Source organism: Neopelma chrysocephalum, unplaced genomic scaffold (genome assembly GCF_003984885.1).
Source record: "Neopelma chrysocephalum unplaced genomic scaffold, ASM398488v2 Primary Assembly neopelma1_59, whole genome shotgun sequence".
Lineage (NCBI taxonomy): Eukaryota > Metazoa > Chordata > Aves > Passeriformes > Pipridae > Neopelma > Neopelma chrysocephalum.
Genome location: NW_020897714.1, coordinates 1,576,023 through 1,601,264, shown reverse-complemented (window position 1 = coordinate 1,601,264; position 25,242 = coordinate 1,576,023). Strand labels below are relative to the sequence as shown.

Genomic DNA, 25,242 nt, shown 5'->3' with positions numbered 1-25,242 from the left:
CATCGCAGAAAAACATTTTACTTTGCTCGCAAGCGTTTCGTTACAGATTGGTGCTTTCTCCTGTCTCACATCGACAGTAAAAAATTGTTGCTCACCAGTTACAGAGAGTCCCACTGGACCTAAACTCTGCTTGAGTCAGTGGGATTGGCACTGACATTCCTCCCATGTCTGGCAGGGTGCTTTGAGAGACAGAAGTGACAAAGCCCTTGCTCAAAGAGCTTACGCAGCTCTAGAGGCATCAGCGACCAGCAACGGGCTCTGCTAACAGGGAGCACAGGGGAGGTTCAGTAGCCAGGGGCAACGGGGATGTAAACAGACTGCCTGGACCGGTTTGGGTCAGTACGTCTATCCGAGCACTTTTTTACAACCCTCTCAGTTCTTTTTATTTTGATACAGTAAAGCCAGTCAGGATGGAGATTAGAAGGGGGAAGGCAGTCAAAAAAGGGACCCCCGAGGGAAGATCTGAACAAGAAGGTGGATTAGGATCTCCTGACCGGGTGGCGGGGTCGGGTGAGGTGGCGAAGGCGGACCGGCCGCTGGCACGGCATCTCATAAGCTCCAGAAGGGTAAGAAGTCTTGTTTTATCCTTTCTCTAAACGCTATTTTTGTACCAAAATACAGCTGCGTGAGTGGACACGTGATTTTCTTGTAACCAGCCGCTCAACATCCCCCCGGTCTTGCGCTGCATTAGCACCGGGTGCCTCCCCGTCGTGCATCCCCACACACAGCGCTGGCCGTACAGCGCCATTATCCTGCCACAGGTGGGGGATCGGGCTTTTAATAAGGATACCACGGCCCCGAGGACTGCGCTGCGAGAGGAAGCGGCGGTGGCCGCTGGCCAACATGGCCTTGAGGGCAGGGCCGGGAGGGGAAGCGGCGCGGTCGCCGCTGCGCAGGCGCTCGGCGAGGGGAGGCGAAGAGAGGCGAAGAGAGGCGAGGGGAGCTGGGCCCGGGCGGGCCGGGGCCGCCAACGGCGGGGCTGCGGCCGCGGCATCGCCATGCCCGTGCGGTTCGGGGTGAGGCGGGAGGGGACAGCGGGCCCAGGGGGCGGCAGGAATGGGAGTGCGGCCGATTCTGTGGGAAAGGGGAGACCCTGCGCCACAGGCACCGGCCAATAAAGACATAAGCAGTTCGGTCGTGGAGGGGACAGCGGGTCCAGGCTGTGCCTGTTCCTAGAACTAGTCGCTTAAAGATATAAATTAGAGTTGGGTTTTTGTTCCTTTGTTTGTTTGTTTTGTTTTTGTGGTTTTGTTTTTATTTTTTATATTTTGGTGCGTGAAATGCAGTAGTTTTTGTTCTCCGATGGGGGTGGGTTTGGAAGACGCAGAGCAACATGCCAGCTTAGCTCATCCTGCAGCAGCGTGTTGGTGTTTTTTCCACTCGGAGATCTGTTACCAACAGGAGCAGTGGAGCAGGATATGCACCGGTGGCTTGACAGACTCCTCTCTGTTTGCTGCAGGGACTGAGTGAATATAAGAGAAACTTCAAATGGAGAAGCCCAGAATTTTGTAGCCCAGAGAAATCCTTGTGGGCAGGACTTCGGTCGGACCAGTTTGGTAAGCGCCTCTGGAAGCTGTCCGCCTTGACTGCAGCCAAAGCCCAGAAGGGTTTGCCATGATGAGTGCATGGCCACAGTAACTGGTGGTATTTGCAGTTTATGCATTTTGTACAGTTAAAAGTATATTCTTGGGTCATCATTTAGTATATGTTTTTGAACTCCATATTTTTTCTGGCTACATTGAAACTTTCTTTTTTTAATTAGTGCTATTTATATAAACCCTCAAAAAAGTAGTTTCTGACTTTTGGTGGCATAAGCCAAGGCCCAAACAGATGCAGTGTAAACTCATACAGGATGTGCAGAGGATGATACTGGGTTACCTGTGGTGTATGGAAACAGTAAGTAGAATTCCATATTTCAGATGAGACTAACTTGGGGCAAGGTTTGATACAACATAAAATTGTTCTGAAGACTAACAGGTCCAGCTAACTGAAAGAAAAGGACAGCCATTAAACGGAAAAGTTTGTGATGCCGTAGTCTAGGACTTAAGGATTGCAGACATTGTCATGGCAGGGAGATATGGGGATAGGAATTGGAAGACGGAGGAAATAGCATCTGGATTGAAAGGCCTGTAGGGAGTTGAGGAGTAGGAGTAAACTGGACAGTGATGGCAGCTGTGATGCTTTGAAAAGAAGTAGTAAAAGATAGTAATTATTGTAGTGGCACAAGGCAGATTAAAAAAAATAAATTATGCAGTTCAGTGCAACTGCACTATGCAGTCTATGTAATTAAGAGTACATTGTATTGATTCCTACAATATGATAAGTGCTATAAATTATTGCCCAGTAATTAAGAACCAAATACTGGGAGTAGGGTTTTTTTTTAGTCAAAATGGTAGACATCTTAATAAATAATTTAATTTTGGTAAAGATTATTTATATTACTGCTTTCTTCCATTACTGCAAAATGTATCTTTCTTTAACCTTGCTTTCCCTAGCACACGGGTCTTTGTGTGGGTACTTGTATTGAGAAGTGTAATTTTCACGAATTCTGAAATGCTTAAGCATACAAACACATTAACTTCTTTTTAAAATTGCAATCTATGCTTATTTTCGAGTCAAACTAAACTGCAAATTTTACAAGACTTGCAATAAACCCATGAGTTAGCAATACAACAGTTTCTCTTCTTTCTGATGTTGTAGTGATGGTTTTGTGCATGCTTGGTTAGTTTTTCTATATATTTGTGTTAATTTTCTTTTCCCACCATTTAACCACCATATCTTTAAATGGCACTGTTGACACCTCACAGGACTTGCAGATTGCTATTGATAATTTACTTATGGTTCTTCTTGTTGAAACACATAGTTGGCAGTTTTAGGAGTCACTTGGAACATCACTGCAGGAAGTTTACAGCTGCAGGTGCTCAGAGGTCCTTTCTGCTACTTTTCCAGTGTTTTGCCACTGGTATTGTTTCCTATTCCCTGTATGTATAGTCAGACATCCAGACATTCTGTATATCTTTCACCATAGGTTGTTCTCTCTGTGTTGCTTCTTTGTGAGATAGGAGTGTCTCTCTCTCTCTCTCTCCCCTGGAAAGTATTTCTTTAAGGTGTAAGTGACTTTCACTTACTTTTCCATCACAGTTGAGGACTTTGAAGTGGATTCCTGCTTTGAATATGTTCAGTCATTCAATACTCTTCTTAAAATGGTGGGGTAATTTTATTTTCACCTGCCTGTGTAAAGGCCAGCAATTCTTAAAAATAACTTGATACCTGGTTTTCTTACAAAGTATTTTTCTATTTTTGGAAATGTTTTTGTGTTCATACTGTAAAAAGGCATCAGGTATCTGAGATGGTGCTAAACTGGATGGGGATCTGTCACAGTCATTGAGAACCTGTTCAGCAAGGTATGTTGTGCATGAGTAATGAGGAGTGCTTGTAGCATAATTTATTGCTAATTTGTTGCAGGTTGTTTATTCTGTATCTGTGTTAACCACGTTCTTTTCACTGGTTGTGTTAGTTTTCTTCTTGCCAACTCCCAGAATCAACTTACACAAGATTGTCCTGTGGACAGTTTTGCTTTATAGGGTTTTATCCAATATTGTCCTGGAGCACCATGTTCCTGTCTTTTTAGTGGAAAGTCATTTTCAGATAGGAAAGAACACAGAACTTCACAGCCATGCCCATAGTTCATAGTCTGTCATTGCTCAAAGATACTAAAACAGTGCTTTCTAATAATCAGTTGTATGATAAACTTTCAGTTTATTATTGTAATAGAGTGATATTATGTCTTCAGTAGAATGTTTTTGTTAAACCTAATGTGTTTTTTTTCAGGAATCACTAGAGAACCAAAATTCATTTCCAAGAGAAGGGTACCTTACTATGATCCACAGATTTCGAAGTCCTTTGAATGGACAGCAGATTGTGATTTTAATGATCCACTTGAACCTGAAGCTGCAGAGTTGCCCACAGACCACAACAATAATGATGTGAATCAGGAAGAAATTGAAACGCTAGAAGGACCCAGACTCCCCCCAAAAGTTCAGTCACATTTGGTAGATTCTAGCGGTGAAACAGCTCTTGCCTTTGCAGAGAACAACATGAAGAAATCACCCTCTGAAGCTCCACCAAATCAAAATGAAGCATTTTCATCTCCGAAAAAGGAATTAGAAAAAATGAGTAATGGGGTAAGGGAATATTTTTTTTTAATTGACCAGTATAAAAATTGCTAACAGTGTTTTCATGCACATGCTCAGACTCTCTTATCTAACTCTTTCTTTAGTTGTGTATTTTGATACTCTATGTTGTAGCTTCGTTGTTGGGAGGGCAGTACATTTGAGATCAGATTTTGGTGCTACTTAATTCAATAGGAACTTGCTCTTCTGGTGTCATCACTGTTGTTTTCAATTAAACTAGCCAATAATATGTAAACTTTTTGGGCTTGGTGACTGTAATGAGAAAATGTACTTTGCATTAATTTTGTTCATAAAACCGAAACCCCAACGACTGGTTTGAAAGTGTGTGTTGAAAGATGTCTGACTGGTAAAACATTGTAAGAAAGGAAACAATCATTGTTATTTTTTTTCTTGTTTTATGTTACCAGCTTCACAGAGCCCTTCAGAGGAAAGCAGACTTGAATATTTCACGTTTAAATACTTTCCCTAGAAATTCTGAATATCAAAGCCAATTTGTCTGGAAGAGTCCTCATGAAAAGTCACCAATACTTGCAGCTGAACAGGTAACTTTAAGGAATCCAAAAAGTAAATTAATACTTCCTTTTATGTATCAGCAAAGTTGCTTACTTTCCAAGATTTGGGTTTTTCCTTTTTTGGGGGAACAACAAACTTTAATGTTGTTACATGATTTCTTTTTTTTCTCTCACTGTATGAAAAGTGCATTATAATGGGATTTGTTTCCATGTGATTCTTTATTGTGGTCAGGTCTGCTTATTTGTTCTCCTTACGCCTGATTGTATTTTGTTCTGTTTGCATTAATTTACCTGTGTTGTCACAGTTTCTTATTGTCAGTCTCCATCTCTGTGCACATGTACTTCTAAGCCCTAAAGTGCGTCTCTGCAGTGTTTTTTTCTTTTATGAGAACAGCTTATATTTAAAAGTAGAGTCTTCCAATTTAAAGATACTCTTCTGGCATTTTACTACATCTCATGAGCTTTGGGGTTTTTTAGGGTTGAAAATGCTATTTCTAGTCAGACCACAAAGAGTAACTGATTGTGAGACTACTTTGTGTTTTCAATTAATTGTTACTGGGATTGGGTCTTGAGAGACTTGGTCTGTTTTTTGGTCATTTTACAGTATAAAATAGGCACTTTTGCTTTTATTTTGTCTTCTGTTAGTAGGATTACTAGAGATGGTGGGCTCTCTCTTTTTATCCACAGGTAGCAGATTTGTTCAGTAACAACTTTTAGGGGAAGTAAATATTGATACCTAAGATCAGTCACTGTCCTGTCTTTTTCCATTGAAGTGCCAAACAGGTGGATTTACTATAAGGTATGCTTCCCAGCAGTCCCTTATCCAAGGAAAACTCTTTGAAATGTGTGACGGAAGTGTAGAACTCAAAGAACCCTTTGAGAAAGAGGCAGGTCCCAGAAAGTCACCTTATGGAAAATTTCGAAGAGAATTTTATTTGGTTCTGTGTGAAATCAGTTCGATAATGTCATTATTGATGCTTGTGAATCTGCCTTTTTCAGAGGATAGACTTTGAAATCTAGAACAGCAAACTTTTTTTCATAGCTTATACAGAATAAGAAGCAGTGAGAATAAGTCTGTAGGCACTATACATCTGTGGATAAATAGAACTTATAGAAAATTTCATTATAAAAATGATACATATTAACAAATTGATATTTTTTGATGTTGATATGAAAGAGAATATACCTGAAAACTGAATAATGACAATACCTTTCCCTTGAAGAGATTCAGTGAAAATCTCAAAGTTATCAAGTCAGACCCAAATTCTCATAGCAAAGCTGAGGAAAATGTATGCTTGTCACATATGGCATGGTGTTTAAATTCAGCACCCCATGAAGGGATGATACACGACCACATAGCAGGCAAATTCTCTACCTTGGTTTATAGTACTGTATTAATTGGAAAATAATGGATTTTAATTTACTCAGCCCTAAGCATCCAGCTCTAGAACACAGAGCAGTTGTCTGTTACTTACGGACTGGACATGTACTGAGAAGTCATAGGGAAGTTTTGTGGTGTGCCTTTCAAAAAGCATGATTCTACATACAACTCTGAAGGAGAACTGTTTTCCCAAATAAACAAAACCTCTGATAGTAAACTTTAGTAAGAACAGCATTTGATCACAGGTTTAACTGTGTCTGACTTGATCACGTTTAAGTTTGTTTTCATCAGTTTAAATTTTTCCTGGATTTGTCCTAAACTTTCATTAGTCTGCACATGCTGTATTGTACCCACAACTATCTCTCTGCTCATACCTGAGTGTATTGGCGTGAATCAGTTAACAGATTTTGAAAATTTACCCTCAAGGTAAGTAAATCTCACTTTTTTCTTTGTTTTATTTTCTTTCTCTCCCCAAGGTTATTTGCAACACAAGGAAATCCACACCTGTGGTTAAATCTCCTGCAATTACTTCTGAAACTGCATATGAGAGAAATTTCGAAGGGTCTCCTCCTGTTAAGGATCCACAAGAGAGAGGTGTTTCAGAAGAGAAAGAATTTCCGGTTTGTGAACAAGTAAATCTTTCCCTGAATGAAAGGCTTTAGTAGTACTTATATAGTTTTGATCTATTTTATAATGAGGTGGGTTTATTTTGAAATTTTTTAGTTACATTGTAGAGCTGTTGCTAATGATGCTGGACTAAATAGCGCTTTTGCTATAAAAGACTGAAAATAACATTGTACAGCTCTGCTCTTTGGGGTTTCTGTAGTGGGTTTTGTAGTTTCTGTAGTTAATTTTTTTCAGTTTACAATGAAATTTTAAGTGTGCATTTCTGAGTTTTCAAGTGGTTTCATTTATTTTTTAAAATATTTAATTCTTTTGTTCCTAATTGAAACTTTGTTTTTAGTTATTAGGACAGTTTCTGAAGTCTAAATCTCTGATTTATACTCTCATTGCTACCAGTGTTGTCTCTTCGTGTGCAGGAGGGCTAAATGGGAGGTCTGGTACTTTTTGAATGTCATAAATTAGAGATAGTGTAAATAAAAAATAATGTTGATGTATGAAAATTGTCACAGTTGGAACTGATTTTCAGCCAATAGTTGTAATTTGAAGAAACATGGAGTAAGGGGTACAGTTAATCTGCCTTGATAAATTGAAAGGGTAAGTAATTGTATGGGGCTATAACAGGACATTGTATAGCCTATGTGGATTCTGTTAGTTCAAAATATTAACATCTTTTGTGAGAGTAAAAGACATTTTTAAATTTCTATTTTTAAAAGACAATAAAGCAACGATTTTAAATGACATTTTAAAGTAAATTTTAAATATTAAAATGTCTTTTATGAAAATTTGACTGTCTTGCACTTCCTTGTCTTGCTGTTGACTTGTACAAACTTAAGTGGACATTTAGGAAACATGCCTATGTCATTTTTACAAGATACATGAAATGAAATGGAATTGTTTCAGACTGAGATCTTCTAAAAATAAGTGAGAGCAATTTAGAGTGCACGACTGAACCTATTTTGCAAAGGGGGCGTATGAATGTTTATTTTTGTAGCAAGCTGCCAAGTATAGTGTTGTCTAAACTCCTGCAGGTTAGCTAGCCATCCTTCAGGTACGAGGACCACAAATGAGGTTTCCTCACTACCCATCTCTGTTCCTGAGAAAACAGAAAGGGCCACTGTCAGACAACATGTTCCCTAGGATCACTACTGAGCAAAACGTGTACTTAATATGCAGGGCCTGTGGCTTAGTTTAAAGGTGATTGTTGGCTTGGAGGTTTTGTCATATAAAACTCAGACCTGCCCAGTGCTTTAAATCCCATTTGGGAATGAGGAATTTTATGTCCCCTTTTGCCTCTTTTAGCAGATATAAAGAAAGCTTGAAAAGCCTGAGGCTTTCAGGAAACATTTGTCTGGTTTTAATATTGGAGTTTCAGGTTGGTTTTTGAGAACAGCTAATACAGTGAAGTAAGAGAAGTCATGAGAAGGGAATTTTGTTGAAAGTGTCTAAAAAACTGGTTGTTTATACCAGTATCCCTTCTCTGATTAGTATCTTGAAAGAGTTTTGGGGGATTTTGGTGGATTTTTTTTTCCCTTGAATTTGAACAGTATCTGTGAGGATCTCTAGCAGAATCAGAAGTCATGCATGAGATTTCCAAGAGAATAAAATAAATCAGGAAAAAAGAATCTCTTGTGTAAAAACCAAACAAATCAATCTAATAATTTGTAAAACATAATGGCAGGAAATTAAAAAATTTGCCTTTTGGACTCAGGTTAGAATGTGCAGGTATTGTATTATTTTATTTCTGTGTTTCATGTTAATTTTGTAAAATGTACAAAATGGATCATCTGACTGACTGAATGTTGTACTCAGAGACTTAGCTTTGGCATTTCGTTAGTTTATTTTTGTATTAACAAAAGAATGTGATATTTTTGTATTAAATATGCAAAAGAGCTAACACTAAAATAAAATTAACTGTTTGCAAGAGCTTGATGTCAAAAAGAAATACGAGGGTTTTCAGATTGTTAGCTAATGTGGTATTTTTAAAATTATCTTTGCCTTAGAGTAAGAGGGAAGAACCGTTTCAAAAACCAGCAGAAGATGCAGCAAAACAAGGGAAATCAGAACAGAAACATCCTAAACAAAAAAATAAGCAACATATCAGTCCAAAGCCCCTCTCTTTACATACAAGTCGTGGGTATGTATAAAATAGGAAAACCTAGACTAGTGAGTAGGTGTACAGCAACCTGATATTTAGAATGATGGACAATGGACCTTTAACCACACCATGCTACAGTTGCAGGGGCAAGTGCCCCCTTGCAGCTCTGGGATTGAGTGTCTTGTGGGTACATCTAAACCTGGTGTTAATTTCCATCCTCCTCTCTGGTCAACAGAAGTGGAAGCTTTGTAGCCACTCCTGTTCAGTTGAACCTTGTGATGCAATAATAGTATTACTAATAAATTTAACGTGAATGAAATTAAATTGCTGCAGTGTTGCTACTAAACTTTTAGCAAGTCCTTCAGAAGTCATAGTCACCTCTCAAACTGCTCTCCTGTGCTTGCTCCACACCTTAAAACTGTGGTAATTGTACTTGATATCTGCGTTTTCTAGTCCCTACTGCCTTCTGTCCCTGAGTAACAAAAGCAGACACGTGAGGTAAAGAGGAGCAGAGAGATGTGTCCCATTTAGGATAATCTGACAAGCATGGAAATGAAGTGAAATTGTATATTACTGAGCGCTATCAAAGTATCTTTTTTTTCTGCCACATGCCTACATTGCAGGAATTGAACTCATATTTCCATTTTATACACATCTGAGATATGCCAGAAGAAATAAAGGGCAAGAATAGATGTGGGCTTTAAAATGCAAAAATGAACCATCTCTCTTGTCTTTGTGCTTAACATATGCCCCAGCGATTGCTTTCATTCTTTCTGGCAGTGTTAAGGCATTAAATTAAAAATGGGAGAGGAGATGTACCTGGGTCTTAATGCTGTTGGATATTGGGAGTTGATTACAAAATTCTGTGAAATAAAATTGCTTTATGAAAAAGTAAGCGGATATAGTGGAGCTAAAATCTTTAACTCTTTGGTTTTCTTAGCACTCTGATGTGGTGGATTGTAGTCAATTTTGCAGTGAGTACTGTTTAAAATTCTTGATCAGATGGTGTGGCTCTTTTCATTTAAGGGTAAATTTCTTCCTCTTATGCCTTCAGTGTGGTAGCATAAGACAGATTTTTCTTAAAAAATCACTGGGCAAATAGCTGTCAAAATGTGCAAGTTCTCAATGTGCAGACAGAATGCAAGTTGTGTTGCATGGCCTACTTTTGCAGAGTGACTGCAATCAAGGCATAGCAGTGATGTGTTTTTCGAGCTAATCCATTAGTTTTGCAACCAAAACTGAAAAAATTCAATCAGTTTTAAAGAAAGAGACATATTGAAAGAAATTTTGGGTATAAAGGGTTTGTGACCTTGGTAGTTTTCTTTTGAAAAGTTGCTTTTTATTCTGTGGCTTCAGGCTTTTATGACCTATTTCTGAAGAAGGATTTAAAAAGAGGGCTTTTTCACCCAAAGCTGAATATATTAAAATAAAGCTAGTAATGTTCTGAAGCAAGATTAAAACCAAAAATGTTTTTTGATTTAAGCTGATACATCCAGTGTTTAAGGACTTGAAGTACTAGTTGTTGCCTGCTATAGGTTAGATGATGTTAATTTTTCTGTGTATGTATGTGTGTGGCAGAAGGGAAAATGAACCCATCTTTTCAAGTAATGAGGCCTTTTGAAGATCAAAGCCAGTAGGACATAGTTAGATGATTTATACTGACCAGTGTTCTGGCAGTCAGATGTTTCTAGCCCCAGCAGTTCACCCCACCCATATGCGGGAGTGCCTTTAAAGTGGAGTTCATAGAAGGAAATTCTCAGACACATTAATGCCAAACCAGCATTTTTACTTAAATATGCCTTTATCAGTGACTTGAGTCAATATGCTGTACTTTGCATTGAAGTGATTGAGACTTATGTGTGTATCACGTTCTCCTGATTTGGCTGTCAGAGCAAAAGCTTCAGGTAGAAGTGTTGTGAGGAAAAAACAATATGCATATCTACTTAAAGGGCCACCAACTGAATGAGGTTTTTTTCACAGCATTCCTAGTTGTGTTGGTTTGAGTTGTTGTTTGTGCACACGTTTTTCACATCTCACTGACATTTAAGTGCAAGTACATATGTGTGTATTGATGGAACTTTAAAAGTGCTCTTCAAGAGTATTCTGGATATCAATCTTTATCCTTTCTGTCTTTTTTTCCTCTCCTCATTCTTGATTTCTTAGGAAGATGAACACTGAATATAGGTCAAAATTCTTGTCCCCCACCCAATATTTCTACAAAGATGGAGCTTGGTCTCGTATTAGGAGTAAAGTTCACAACCAGGTGAGTACTCTTAGAAAACCTGAAGCCTAATTATGCTTTGTATTTTGATTTTTAGATGCAAAACCTTCAAATTGTAGTGTTTATAAGATAGAGTTTTGAGATTGTAATGCTAATGACTCAAGCTCCCTAAGGTGAGTATACAAAGATAGTTAGGTTCTGACTAGTCAGTATAATACATAAAAAGAAAAAAAAGAGATGGTGAGACTTAAAAAATATATTAATGTGACATCCAAAGTGAGGGAGGAGTTTTGTTTCCCTTACAGTTAGAATCATTCAGAACAGTCTCTTCTGGCAGGTAATCTTGCTGTTGATGTTCAGCCCAGTTTTAATAAGTGGAAGTGTTCAAAATACAGAGTTGAATGATAGGAGATTCCAAGGGAATAAAAGGAGAAGGCCACCATAGTATCAGCCTAGGTCAGCTTGATGGTCAGGCTCAGTTTCTTAGTTTCAGCCAGACCATGTATTTCCTTGTAGTTTATTCAGTAGCTGCAATCCATATTACACTGTATAGGAACTCATTTGACAGAACTCTGAAAATGGTGGGCAGCCTTGGGACCAGAGGATTACTTAGCAGCATTATTAATTATGATTTCCTGAGTTACTTAAGTAAATCAAAACCCTTAATGTGCTAAGAAACTTCTAGAGCTAGTTCTGCAACTCTGATTTCATTGAATTGACTTAGGTTTCTCCCAGCTGATAGAGGGAGCCTTTGTGAGACACTGCACTGCTAACTGTGTGGCAGGTACTTGGAAAGGTGAGTTTTCTCACCAGTCAGGATCAAGGTGATGTGGAAGGTAGAACTGGAGCAGATGGTTCTAAGATGTTGGACTTTGAGAATTTGCAAATAAGGTTCTCTGAGAATTGCAGGAGTAGTGTGGTGGCATTCAGTTCTGTGTTTTCTCACTGGACTTAATCTAGCAGGTAATTTTCTTTTTCATTTTAGGCAAAAGGAAATAATTTATAGAATATATACAAAATACATAATGAGAAATAGGTCTCAAAGTTTAAAGTATATTGTAGTATAAGATGATTCATAATCAGATTTTGTGTATGCATGCATGAGATAATCCATTCTGTGGAAACAGCCTCAGGAGAATGTTAGACGACTGAAAACAAGCAACAGTTTTATATGTATCAATACATGCATTAGATTTACTGTAACTAAGGCTGTAGAATATTGTGAACTATTGCATGCAGCCTAAGTGATATACGGAATGTTTCTATAGAATATTATATAATTTTTCTGGCATGTAAGACTTTATTTTGTTCATGTTGCATCAGTAACATTCAAAACAATAAGGAGCGGTGCTCAGCTTCAAGTGACTGAGTTGTAGGCAAATAAAGGGAAAGGGATGCATTGCCTTGAGGTATATTATGTTTGTGGCACAGTAAGCTAGGAGGAGTCACTGTAGTATAGTCAAGGGAAAGAATGAGGAGACTGCAGCTGGAGAATGGATGTTTAGCTTTACATGCAGCATTTAATTAAGGATTTCCCACACTGTAGCAAAGTGTTTTGGGTGTGTCAGACTTTACCACGGCGATTTTCGTGCTGAAAAGGGATTTGCAGGAAACTAGAAAGAAGTTACTTGCCAGTAGGCATGAAGAATTAAAAAAAAGAATTATTGTGATTTTTGGGGCCTTCTAAATGAAGGAATTGTGCTGGGTAGCTGGAAGAGCCAAATTAATTTTAAGACTATAATAACAAATATTGATGACAAATGTGCTTTAATTGCATACAGGTTTTCATGTGTGCATATCTACATTAGATCCTGATATGAATTCATATAGAAGAGATTTTTATAGTTGCAATTACCTGTCTCTGTTAGACTTTAAATCACGTGCCTGTCAGGGTTTAACCCCAGTAGGGAGCTGAGCTCCACAGAACCAGTTGTTCACTCCTGCACAGTGGGATGGGGGAGAGAATTTGGAGGGTAAAAGTGACAAAACTCATGTTGAGATAAAGGTAGTTTAACAGGTAAAGCAAAAGCCATGCGTGCAAGCAAAGCAGAACAAGGAATCTCCAGGAAAGCAGGGCTCCATCACGTGTAATGATTACTTGGGAATACAAACGCCATCATTCCAAATGTTCCTGCCATCCTCCTTTCCCCAGCTTTTCTTTCTGGGCACAGCAAGAATATCCCTTTGGTTAGTTGGGGTCAGCTGTCCCAGGTGTGTGCCCTTTCAGCTTCTTGTGCTCCCCCAGCCAGCTTGCTGGCAGGGCAGGGTGAGAAACAGAAAAGGCCTTTTAGCTCCATTCAGCAACAGCTAAAACATCTGTGTTGTCAACTGTTTTCAGCACAAACCCAAAACATAGCCCCATAGGAGCTACTTAATTTAACACATATAACTTATATCGTAAAGAAATTTATCCCAGCCAAAAGCAGTGCAGCATATCAAACCAGTTTTGCTAATAGACAAAGAATAATTAACTTATATGAATGTGTTACTGTGTGGGATATTTTCTATATGGAGTTCTTTAAATTTGGTGTTATCTTATTATTTCCATATGTATCATTGAGGGTTGTAATTCTTAATAAAGCTTTTTGTGGGTAGAGGGAAAGCAAAGAAGAAGGTTAATGCTTGTAATTTTCTGGTCTTCAGGATTGGTTGTAAGAAAAACAAGCTTAAATCTTAAAACTTCCGTTAACACGAGAATAAAAATCCTGATAGACCTGATTCTTGGCCAGGCTTTCTTTTTTTCCTCCTCTCTGTAGGATCCGTCAGTATTTGTGTTCTAAGAATGATAAAATGGGATCCAGCACGGAAATTCCAAAATGTTGGAAGTCAAGCAGATGAGGCAGAAGCCTGTCTTGGCTGAGCTGGGATCTTCTTTTGGAACTAAGGCAAAAATGGAAAGTGTATGCCCAGTGGAAGCAAGGTTATGTGACACGGGAGGACTCCAGAGTTGCTGCTCACCACTGTAGGGAGAAAGTCTGTGTGGCTGAAGCTCAGTTGAAGTTGAAGCTGAACAGTACTGTGATGGATAATAAAAAGAGTTTTTTTAAATATGTTAATAGCAAAAGGCAGTGCAGAAACAACATTGACCTGTTACAGGATGAGGATGGTCACCTCACAAACGGGCATAGACAAGGCAGAGATCTTTAATGCTTTCTTTGCCTCTGCTTTCAACACTGGTGATGGGCTAAGGGGTCCCAGTGCCCTGAGCTGAGGGACCATGTCTGTGAGAATGATAAACTGCCAATTGACCCTGAACTTATGTGGGATCTGCTGCTTGAACTGGATCCCTGGAAGTCTAGGGGACCTGGCGAGGTTCCTCTGAGAATACTCAGCTCAAGGGTGATTGTCATTGCAAGGCCTCTCTTAATGACTTTTTCGAATGGTCTTGAGAATCTGGAGAGTTGACTGCAGTTGACTTGAAGCTGGCTAACATTGTCCCAATTTTCAAGAAGGTCAAGTCGGATGACCCTGGAAACCATAGGCCTGTCAGTCTTGCTTCAGTTACTGGTAAAGTTATATAGAAGATTATCCTGGGAGGTACTGAGAAACACCTGAAGTCATTAGTCACAGCCAGCATGGCTTCACGAAGGGAAAGTCCTGCTTGTCAAACTTAATTTCCTTTTATGACAAGGTAACCCACCTGGTTGATCAAGAGAAGCCAGTTGATCTAATCTTTTTGGATTTCAGTAAAGCTTTCAATCCTGTCTCTCACATGATCCTTCTGGACAAAATGTCCAGCACACAGCTGGATAAACACATCATGTGGTGAGTGAGCCATTGGCTCATGGGTCAAGCACAGAGAGTAATAGTGAATGGGTGACATCAGACTGGTGAGCTGTCACTAGTGGTTCCACAGGGCCTGTACTCTTCAACATCTTCATAAATGACTTGGATGCAGGACTGGAAGGGATCCTAAGTAAGTTTGGTGATGATACTAAATTGGAACGAGCTGTTGACTCCCTCAAAGACAGGGAGGCCCTGCAGAGAGACCTCGACGAATTAAGAGGATTGGGCAATCATCAGCTATATAAAGCTGAACAAAGACAAATGCCAGGTTCTGCACCTGGGATGGGGCAACCCCAGATGTCCGTACAGACTGGGAAATGAGATGCTGGAAAGCAGTGCCACAAAAAGAGACCTGGAGGTCCTGGTCAATGGCAAGTTGAAGATGAGTCAGCAGTGCCCTGGCAGCCAGGAGGGCCAACCGTGTCCTGGGGGGCATGAGGCAAAGCATCGCCAACTGGGCAAGGGAGGAGATTGTCCTGCTCTGCTCTGCACTGGGGCAGCCTCACTTGGAGTGCTGTGTGCAGTTTTGGGTGCCACAGCATAAGAAAGATATTAAACTATTAGAGAGTGTCCCAAGGAGGAAAAGCCGTATGAGGAGCAGCTGAAGTCACTGCTGAGGAAGAGACTGAGGGAAGACATTACAATCTACCACTTCCTCACAGGGGGAAGCAGAGTGGGGGGCACTGATCTTTCTGGTGGCCAGTGAGAGGACCCGAGGGAATGGCACGAAGCTGTGTCAGGAGAGGTTTAGGTTAGATGTTAGGGAAAGGTTCTTTACCCAGAGGGTGGTTGGGCACTGGAACAGGCTCCCCAGAGAAGTGGTCAGAGTACCAAGCCTGACAGAGATCAAAAAGCATTTGGACAATGCTCTCAGGCACGTGGTGTGGCTCTTGGGGCTGTCCTGTGCAGGGTCAGGAGTTGGACTTCGATGATCCTTGTGGGTCCCTTCCAACTCAGGATATTCTATGATTGTATAAGATAAGAGGACTGAATAAAATATTTATTCATGGTCGAGATGTAAGAAAGAATCCAGCCATATGAGAAATATATTAACAGCAGATTAATGAAAGTCTGCATAACTTGAAAAACAGTGCCAAGTGCATTGATTTTGTTGTAAAGCAGCAAAGGTACTTTGGCCATTTACAGTACAGGTTGTCCAACAGTTCTTTTGGTTTCTACATGATTCCACACCTTTTCCCATACTAATGAAGAGAAATGTTCTTCAAAACTGTATCTAACCTCTACATCTGGTAGGTTCTTGAGACTCACCCTTACCAAGGGTGCCTACAGAATATCTCTCGCTTAGCATAAGTGCTTAGATGATAGGCTCCGACTGATCCAGTCTTGTTTCTGCCTTAGCTGGGACCGCACATGGGTAACTTTGGGTCCAAAGCAGAGTTTCTGAAGTTCTGAGTCCAAACAGGCAAATGCCATAGTAGAATCCTGGTATGACCTTAGCCATAGTGATTACTGCTAGACTGCTTCTCTGCAATTTATTATTAAGCATTTCTTTTCAGCAGTCATATGAAAAAAAGTCACTTTGAATTATGCTTTTGAAAAATTAATGTGGGCAATTAATGATTACAGTAGGGCTCTCCGGGGCCTGTGTCCTGCTGAGTTAATGCTGCCTCCTGAGTCACTGAAGGAGATGGTTGTCCTTTGTACTTCTTCACAATTCACTGGAGACATAGTATTCTTCCTCCCCCTGCAGTACCCTGATGCTCTGGATTTATATTCCTTCCATTGTGGCTATCATAATTAATTTTTCATTCTTCTACTTAAGATGAGTAATCCAATAAATCACTTGCACATCAAACTTTAAATTCCCCTCTGAAAATGACAGGCATATATTTTTAATGGGCTATTCTTTGCAAGTTTAGTGGGTCAAATTGTGGATGTTAGCTGGATATCCATCTGCTGCATCCAGTTACTTTCAGTGGGATTAGCAGAATTTAGCCCACTAAGGAGGAATGATGTGAAATCTATCATGAAAGAAGAATAAAAAAGAAAAGCTAGGAAAATGGGCCAGTGAAAGTATTATTTTCCTGCTATTTTACAAAATGCTTATTTCCTGTGTACCATTTTTAGTAAACCAGAATTCACATGATATCACAAAGTTATTTTTAGTAAGTTAAATATAAACATTTCGTTTTTCCTTTTTCTTCTTGCACTTAAATTGTGTTTGGGTGAAGGACACAAGATAGCATGTGTGTTTAAATAGTCTTAACCATAAAAATTATAGTGTATGATGTCTGAAGAGAGGGGTTATCACTTTTTTATTTAGACTAAAATTGAACAGTTTTGTATCTCATTCTTACAGTTACTGAGAGCCTAGAAGGAATAATTTTGATATTATGTCTTACATACAGTAGCTCCAAGAGTTATCAGCTTCTCGCTAAGATGGATGTAGCTAGAGACAGTTGCAGTGTTTGCAGCATACAAACTCAGTATTGCACATGCACATAGATCTGTTAACTTGAAATAATCATAAATTAGTGGTGAATGTATTTTTTAGTATTTTGCTGATGCTTAGGAATCTAAATTGATTTCCTCAAGCTTGGCAGAAAACTGGTGAAATACCCGTGCTGATGTATTTGTTTTAAAGCTTTTTATTGAATCTCAGGGAGGCAGCATAGAGCTATGTTGGCAGGCTTTTCGTATTTAATTTCTTAGACTGAAGTTACAAGGGTGATAGTAACAATACAATGTTGAGAGAAAAATAAGAAATTTAAAAATAATTCTGTATTCTTCTCCTTAGGCATCTCAAAACACTCTAAATTCTGTGTGGTATATGGAGGTTGGTTGCATAGAAATTCCTCTTTCAGTGTTTAGAGCACTGTGTCTGAGCGCTGATGGAAAAACCAGAATCCAGCATTAAACTTATTCATAGTTACTGCGTAAATTTTTGTGCTTATGGAATGAATAATTAACAATTTTGCTTTGGCTTCATGGCTCAAACATGCTTACTGAATATATGCTTTTGTTATTTTTGCTTTCCTTTTGTTATCTTTTTTGCAGCATGCAGTGTTTGTGCTGTGGCTGGCCCTGTATTATGAGTAACTTGCCTTTCTTTTCTAGCTGCCAGTAGCTAATGCAAATACTTTGTAGTAGCCTAATAGCAAACTTTAAACAGACATGCAACTTATGAAACTTTGATGTATAGGTGAGAGAACTTCGAGAAAGAGCAAAGACTTACAGGCAACGAGTAGAGGGAACACACTTCTCCCGATACCATTTCAATCAGATCCTGTCTGATAATAACAGTCTTTGGGATGTGTCCTCAACTTCCAGTTCAGAAGAAGGGATCAGCAACAACATCAGAGCATTAGATCTTGCTGGGTAAGGTCATCATTCCTACCTGTTATTCTGCAGCTTTGAAACAGAGCAAAATGCTGAATATAGGCTCAGCAAACATGTGCGATCTTGGATGTTTGACTGCATTCAAGATGCAATTGGACAGGGTGTCCAGTAATCATCTAGGTTCTCTTTCCCCATGGAGAGTTGGACTAGTTGGTCTTTTGGGGATCCTTCCAACCTGGTCTGTTCTGCAATTCTGTGATATGCAAAGTCTCTGGAAGAGATGAGGGCATTTATCAGTTGCTATGTGCTCAAATTGAAAATGAGGTACAGTCCAGTCTTCTGGAAGAAGAGAAAGTTACTTCTTTATAATTCTTCACAAATGCATATTTAGTGTGGCAACCTTAGTCTCATCAAATCTGGAAGACTTTTGCACTGAGTCATACTGAGGTAATATTCTTCTTTCCACTGGAATGATATGAAATCTGTTTTGTCTACCTAGATGTTATGGATGTTCTCATCAGGATTGGTTAATTTTGTAGTTGAGTCTTAGACACTTTAGTTTGGAGCTGAAGGAACTGGAATGGTGTACATCCATTTTCTCCTTTCTTTGAAGGCTGTCAGAATTGACAGATATTAAATCCCTTGCTAAGAAAATTCAGAATTAGTATGTTAGTAAAATGTACAGGCAGCTATAGCTGAAACAGGGAGGGGAAAAAAAAGTAATTGTGTCTTCTCTGAGATCTGATATTTAAAATCAAAGCCTTGTATGCCTCTAGTCCACTGTAGACTGCTGTACTTGTGTGTGAGAGATCTACCCATTTGCATGACTGTAGCTCTAATAAGGGTTGTGGGATGACATGTAAAATAATATTTATTACAATGTAATTTGTTAAATGTGGTGTAAATGCTTTAGTCTACTGGTTTGTTTTCTTTTCCTGTGAAATACAGATCCTCTTACTGATCTCATTTCTCTGCACTGGGCTAATTTGCACTGATTTCTGTCAGCAGTTGAGAGTTTAATACTTTGAAAAGTTGGGCCTGAAGAGGAGTCTTCTAAACTTCTTGGCTTTTAAAATTATGCCATCAGAGAGTCCCTTTGCGTGGAAAGAATTATTTTTTAAGCACTTATGATAATTTTAACTTGTTGTTTAAATTGGAAATAGAGCACCAATTTACATTGCATTTTTGGAACTGGTAATCCAGAAAGAGTCTTCATAGACTCTAGTTTGAAAATGAGTTGTGCTTAAACATCAGTTGAAACTTTAGTGGCAATTTAACCATTAATTATGTCAACTGTACTACTTTTTAATGTCTGAACTGTACTTTTTGGAAGGACTTAACTGGATGAATGTGTTCTACATAGAACACATATATTGTGCAAATCGGTGATATGAGATGCTGTGTTCTTTGTTACCTAGAGTTTCTGAAAAAGAGACTGTACCAAGCCCTCAAGGGCTGCAGCAGCCTGACTCCAGAGAACAACCACACCAGAACAGCACTGGAAAGAAAGACATGTCAGATGCTTTAACTGTTCCAGTCAAAAGACGTTTAGTTTGGGATGAACAAGAAGGTACTGAAGAAAGGGAAAAATGTCAATCAACAGAAGAGGAAGAAAAACAAGATGAACAGGCTGCAGTTGTGGCCCAGCAGTTAGAAGAAAACAATAAACATGCCAAAGAAGATATGAAAATTGAAGGGTAAAATATAACATTTTAGTGATGTATATATGTATGTGTTTGTGTGTATATATATATATATATTTATTTTTTTTTCCTTTAACAGCTCAGAAATTTGTAGGTTAACTAATTTATGTTTTAAAACTGGATTTAATTAAGAGAGTGTAAGTTGGTGTGACGCTACTTTTGTTTTTAACAGTATCATAAGGAATGAGAAAGTTTTAGACATTGAGCTGGTTGATGGAAATGCATCCATCATTAGGAATACTGGATTTCTAACTTACAGGACAGGTGTTTGTAGATGCATGAACAATTCTAATGTTTTTCTCCAAAACTATAAAATTTGCAGTATGGGCCTCTTGGAACTGAGTGTTCGTTACACAGCAGCCAAGTTCAACTTTAGTGAAAGTTAAAACTCACAATTTGCTTCAAGTTGACAACGTAGGATTGATAGGTGTGAAAGGATAGGATACATGCTAATCTTCACAGAATCAGCAGAGTTGGAAGGGACTCTCAAGGATCATCAAGTCCAACACCTGGCCCTGCACGGGACCATCCCCAAGAGTCACACTATGTGCCTGAGAGTATCATCCAATCTTGTACTTAAGCATCTATTTTTAAAAAAAATTCATGAACAAAGATGAGGACTTGGGAGAAAAAAAATAATTAGCATCCGTTAATCTCTGATCACTATGTTACTGAGCACAGGTTGGAAAAAGGTGAAGGGGTATTTGTAAATAATGAGAGATGAATTCAGCATGGGTGTAGTACTGTATTTGACAGTTCAAAGATCCAAATTGTATTTAGTTACAGAAGTCTCTGGCTTTTTGCTGTGCAGGTTTTGCATACTTTTTTTTTTTTTTAGAACAGTGTTTTAGTTTAATAGATATTTAAATCTCAATAACTTTGACTCTTGTTACCATGCAATCTAAGCATTTTATATTCCTCATTTGGTTTTATTTTTGGTGTTGCAGCACTAATCAAAGGTAAGGAACTGTGATAATCTCTTTTGGGGATAATACCCTCTGTGCAAAATTCAGACAAAGAAAAATTGAGATGCTAGACCAAGTAGAAATTAAGTGCAGGCTTTCAAAACTATCATCTGGAAAACCTCTCTAAGTTTCTGTCTAATTGTAGAGACTGTCTAGTTCACTTATGCCTCTGATTGACATTGAAGGTTTTCTCTCATCCTGAAATATGGTTCTGTGTGTGCTGAGATGTGTGCTAGACTTGGCCATGCAGAGCAGCTTAACACTTACATGTTACCTAAGCCTTCTTGAGAGCTGGAAATGAGGAATTCTTTGCCTAGATGCATCTAGCATGCACTGAGAGGATCAGGTTCCTTGCCCAGTGTGGGTGTGCTGCCACCTCCTTTTGAAATGCACCTGGAGGAAGAAGACTGAAGTGGTAGTGCTGATTTATTTAATAACCTGGGGGCTATAGCGATTACATACATGTGGGATATTTGATTTCAGTTCGACCGCATTGACTGAAGAGTGTCAAACCCACACTTCCATCTCGAAGGTGGCAACCAGGTTCAAGGATTTTCTGGGTGAATACCTTTTCCAGCCCTCCTGCTGAGACTCAATATTGTGTAGCAATACATTCAGGGTTTACTGGGACAGAGGGAGCCTGAATTTGCAGCTTGAGACCATTTATGTATTTTATCCATTTACACAAAAAAATTAAAATACAGAAACTGAGGCTCAAGGGCTGGAATCCAGGACTCCCTTTTTCAAGCAGATGTTTTAGCTGTAGGCTGTTGGGATTTTTTGGCCTTAACTGTCTTGCCTTAGGCTTCCTTGTAGGAGTTGATTAGAAACAAAAAGCTTGATTGCAAGACTCCTGAGTCTTTAGCTAGTCCTTTAATAATTTATCTTTTTTTTTTCAGTGAGAAATTAGAATTGAATACTTCTGCAACTGTGTCAGATTCTTCTGTATCCTCAAGGACTGGTGGCAGGCTTCCTACTCCAAAGCTGAGAGCTCTTGGTGGAACTCAGAGGACTCATCATGACCGCACTACCCCAACTGTTGGTAAAAAGACTTTTAAATGCAAAGCAGTATTTAAAAAACTGAAGAATAAAAAACATATACGAATCAGTTTATTAGGTTATTTAATGTAATAAAATATTTTTCATCTTCTCCAATAGGAGGTACAGTTTTAGTGTCTCCTCCTAAATTCAGGTCTTCATCTTCACCACAGAGAAAACGAGACTTAGGAACAGACCCTTCGAAAAGAAGATCATTCCGGGTGAGCCAGAAAAGACACTTAACCATTATGAATTTTAGGAATGTGCTGCTTAAGTAATAGTGAATAATTTGTTTAATACATCTTTCTCTTGAGTTGTCATTTGCTATCCTAAAATTCTCAGTGTCTGTGACTGAAAAAGGCCCATGTCTGAATAAATAATTTTTTGGGGGTATCAAGCAAAGGGGTTGAGACTAGTGGAGCTGTTGATTTCCCCATTAATGTTATTGTAGCCACTGACATAGGGCACAGCTCCAGATTGCTTGACTTGAAAGAAATTCAAGAGAGAGAGGTTGGGTGCTTATATACAAGATAGGTTAATGTGCCAGAGTAGTTTCACTCTTCCTTTCCTTTACTTTCATGCTGCTTTTACTTTGCAGCTTGCATAGTTACTAAAAGAAAAATAGAAACATTTAGTTGTCATTCTCAAAATTGCGATACTTTTTGTCAAGTTGTGCTTGGTCTGGGTTCTACAGAGACAGCTACCATTCAGCTGCATACATCCTCTGTAGTAAGTTCTGTAATAGAAGCAGACACAATTGCATGAGAAGTTGGTTATATTGTTTTAAAATCTAAAAACACAGTTTTTTGTTGTGAGGAAAAGAAGCTTTTGGTTTGACCTGATTAGATTACTTTCAGACCACATTAAACACTTATTATTAGCAACAGATTCTCTTTAGGCTGTCTCACAAGTTTGGAATACTTATTGTTTTATTACCCTTATGAGAAGTGTAACTGTAAAGCCAACATTTGCTGCATATGTGAAGATCTGTACTGTAAGGCTGTGTATGAGATGCTGGGATTTTGTGCTTTTTTTGATCCTTTTTTTTCTTCTTTCTATTGTGTTGTAGCCTGACGTGAAAATGAAAGCTGTTTCACTGTTTAACTCTCCACCTGCTGGGCTGAGAACTGTGGATCCTCTGCCACTTAGGCAGGATCCGTGGCCTCCTAACAGGGTTGCTGATGAGCAAGTTCCTCTTGCTTCGGTCCATCAAGAACATTCCTCTGCAACTTCCGTGCTCAAGTCAGCAAAAAGCTCCTCTGTGCCTTGGTGGAGTCCCTCTCATCGTATTCAAGGGACTCTCAAGGATCCAGAATTCCAGCATAATGGTGGGTTTTGTGTATTAACCATCTGTGTTAGAGTGCTGCAGGGTGGAAATGACCACTCTGCAGTATTCAAGCCAAGAGAATGCCGAACTTGCTGCGTTACACTTTCTACAAAGAATGTGTTGTTTGTAGATGAAAACTTTTCTACTGTATGGTTAGTCTTGCTGAGGAAATGTGCACAACACTCCACCTTAGTTTCAGATTCCACTAATATCATTACATTCTAGTAGTCTGCTGTCTAATTTTGCGTTATGAGTTTCAATAAGTACTTACCATGAGAATAATTTGGTTTAGCATAAGCACCTCTAATTTTTAGTATCTAAGCTACAACTGGATGCTGTAACACTTCTCCAGCTGCAATTGCCAACATCAATGTGTAACTGAGACCTTTATGATGCAGTATTACTTTGCAGGAGTTTTCAATTTCTGAGGGATAAGCTCCTTAAATATTTCTGCAGGATATGGAAATAAATAAGTCACCTATAGGAGATTTATTGGATATTGAGGAAAGCCTTTTCTTGGCTGAGGAGGAATTTGTGCTGGAGCATTTCAAAGATTGTTAACAATGTTTAGGAGTACTGAGGATGTAAACTGGATTAAGAAAAGAATCCTCCCCCCTTAGTCTTCATTCCAGAAAGACTTTGTGTAGCTGCTTAAGGTCCCACAATCCCACAATTCTTGCTCTCTGATTATAGAGATTAGCTCAAAAGTAGTATTTCCATTCTAGAACGGAACAAGTAGTTGTCCATTTAAGTGGGAACATGAAATCCAGAGAATTTCCTCAGAAAGAAGTTTGAATCAGTGCTGGATTCTAGCTCTGCACATTGAGTGCAGTTCATTAAGTAACTTGTAGCATGTACTAAAGAGGTGTCTTGAGAAGAATACAATGGAGTAAGTTTATTTTACCTCAGCTTAGAGTCTGGTGGATTTTTGGGTATTTTTGCTATTAATAAGACTCTTGTTTCAGAAATAGTGTTGCAACATTTTTAAATATTCTAAAATGAATTACTATCCTGTATCTATTTCGAAATTATTCAAAACTGTGCCTTTGACTTTTTGTCTTAGGGAATCTTGGCAATCCAAAAATGAGAACTTTCCAGTTGCCCCTTCGGGAAAGAAACTGTAATGATGAAGGTATTTCTTGTCTCAAAGTATTATTGTATATCATGTGTATATAATCTAGATTAATTTTAACTTTTACATGAATGTGAGAGGTTTTTAAAGCAGTAAGTAATACTGGTTTATGTGTTTGCCTGAATAACTACTGCATTTTTTCATCAAAATAATTTAAAAATGTTCATCCTAGTAATCTGAAGTTTGAACATGATGATATAGTGTAACATGAATAAACCATTAAATGTGGCTGAAAATTAAATAGACCATTGTGGCTCAATATGTGGCTTACTGTAAGTTGCTTAGTTCCATACCTAAAATTGTTTCCTCCCCACACATTTTAAGCCCCTGTGTTGATAGCAACAGAAGCAAACTGCAAAATTATCACAGCCCAGATTGCAGCTGCAGTAACTTTGGATGCAACTTAAAACATACCACAAACCTTCATATCAAGGTTTTGCTTGTGAGACTTTAGCACCAGATGTGCAGCATAAAATGATCCCCTTGACTTTAATTTTCACACCTGTTCTCTGCTCAGTGTATTAGGGGTACTTATGGCATCCTGCTATTCCGATTGCTGTTTTGGCCTTTTTTCTACTTTGTGTTAAGTTAGTCTGGGAGAGCAGCCAATGCACAGCCCACCAGTGCATCTGCTTGGCCCTTTTGTAGGCAGACACAAATAAAATCTTTCAGTAGCATGAGTCAACCAAAGGCACTGTAGCCTCATTAGCTTGAGCTGCCATATACTTTTTCTTAGTGTGGTGTCTGAGGTTGAGCTTGGTACTGTGCTATTGGCAGTCACATTTGTTTGGTTCAGATGAGATTATGGACAGACCAAGCTTATATCTGATTACGGTTTATTTATAGTTATACCCCAGAACGACCAAAAGCTTTTTTCTGTACCTCTTGTGCTTCCTTTGCTCCTTGGTTTTAACCAAGTTTCAGGCTGATTCTCTATCTTACTCATTGCAGTTGCCTGAAAAATA

General features: G+C 38.8%; 1 protein-coding gene across 7 annotated transcripts in view; it reads left to right on the top strand.

The window, feature by feature from the left end:
* Positions 1-304: 304 nt before the first annotated feature.
* The window catches only part of MDM1 (Mdm1 nuclear protein), a 27,660-nt gene continuing 2,722 nt past the window's right edge, over positions 305-25,242 (top strand). The window contains exons 1-15 of one of the 7 annotated variants that reach the window (XM_027679659.1): positions 305-566; positions 1,460-1,556; positions 3,832-4,184; positions 4,601-4,735; positions 6,563-6,706; positions 8,711-8,844; positions 10,969-11,068; positions 17,571-17,609; positions 17,976-18,151; positions 19,531-19,809; positions 20,763-20,774; positions 21,680-21,822; positions 21,939-22,039; positions 22,888-23,146; positions 24,209-24,277. In XM_027679659.1, coding sequence (XP_027535460.1) covers positions 411-566; positions 1,460-1,556; positions 3,832-4,184; positions 4,601-4,735; positions 6,563-6,706; positions 8,711-8,844; positions 10,969-11,068; positions 17,571-17,609; positions 17,976-18,151; positions 19,531-19,809; positions 20,763-20,774; positions 21,680-21,822; positions 21,939-22,039; positions 22,888-23,146; positions 24,209-24,277 — 2,197 coding nt within the window. In that variant the 5' untranslated portion in view covers positions 305-410. Of the gene's footprint in view, positions 567-903; positions 1,017-1,459; positions 1,557-3,831; positions 4,185-4,600; positions 4,736-6,562; positions 6,719-8,710; positions 8,845-10,968; positions 11,069-17,570; positions 17,610-17,975; positions 18,152-19,530; positions 19,810-20,762; positions 20,775-21,679; positions 21,823-21,938; positions 22,040-22,887; positions 23,147-24,208; positions 24,278-25,242 lie in introns of those variants that run through there. The other 6 variants (XM_027679661.1, XM_027679660.1, XM_027679658.1 and 3 more) reach the window with 6 other exon arrangements.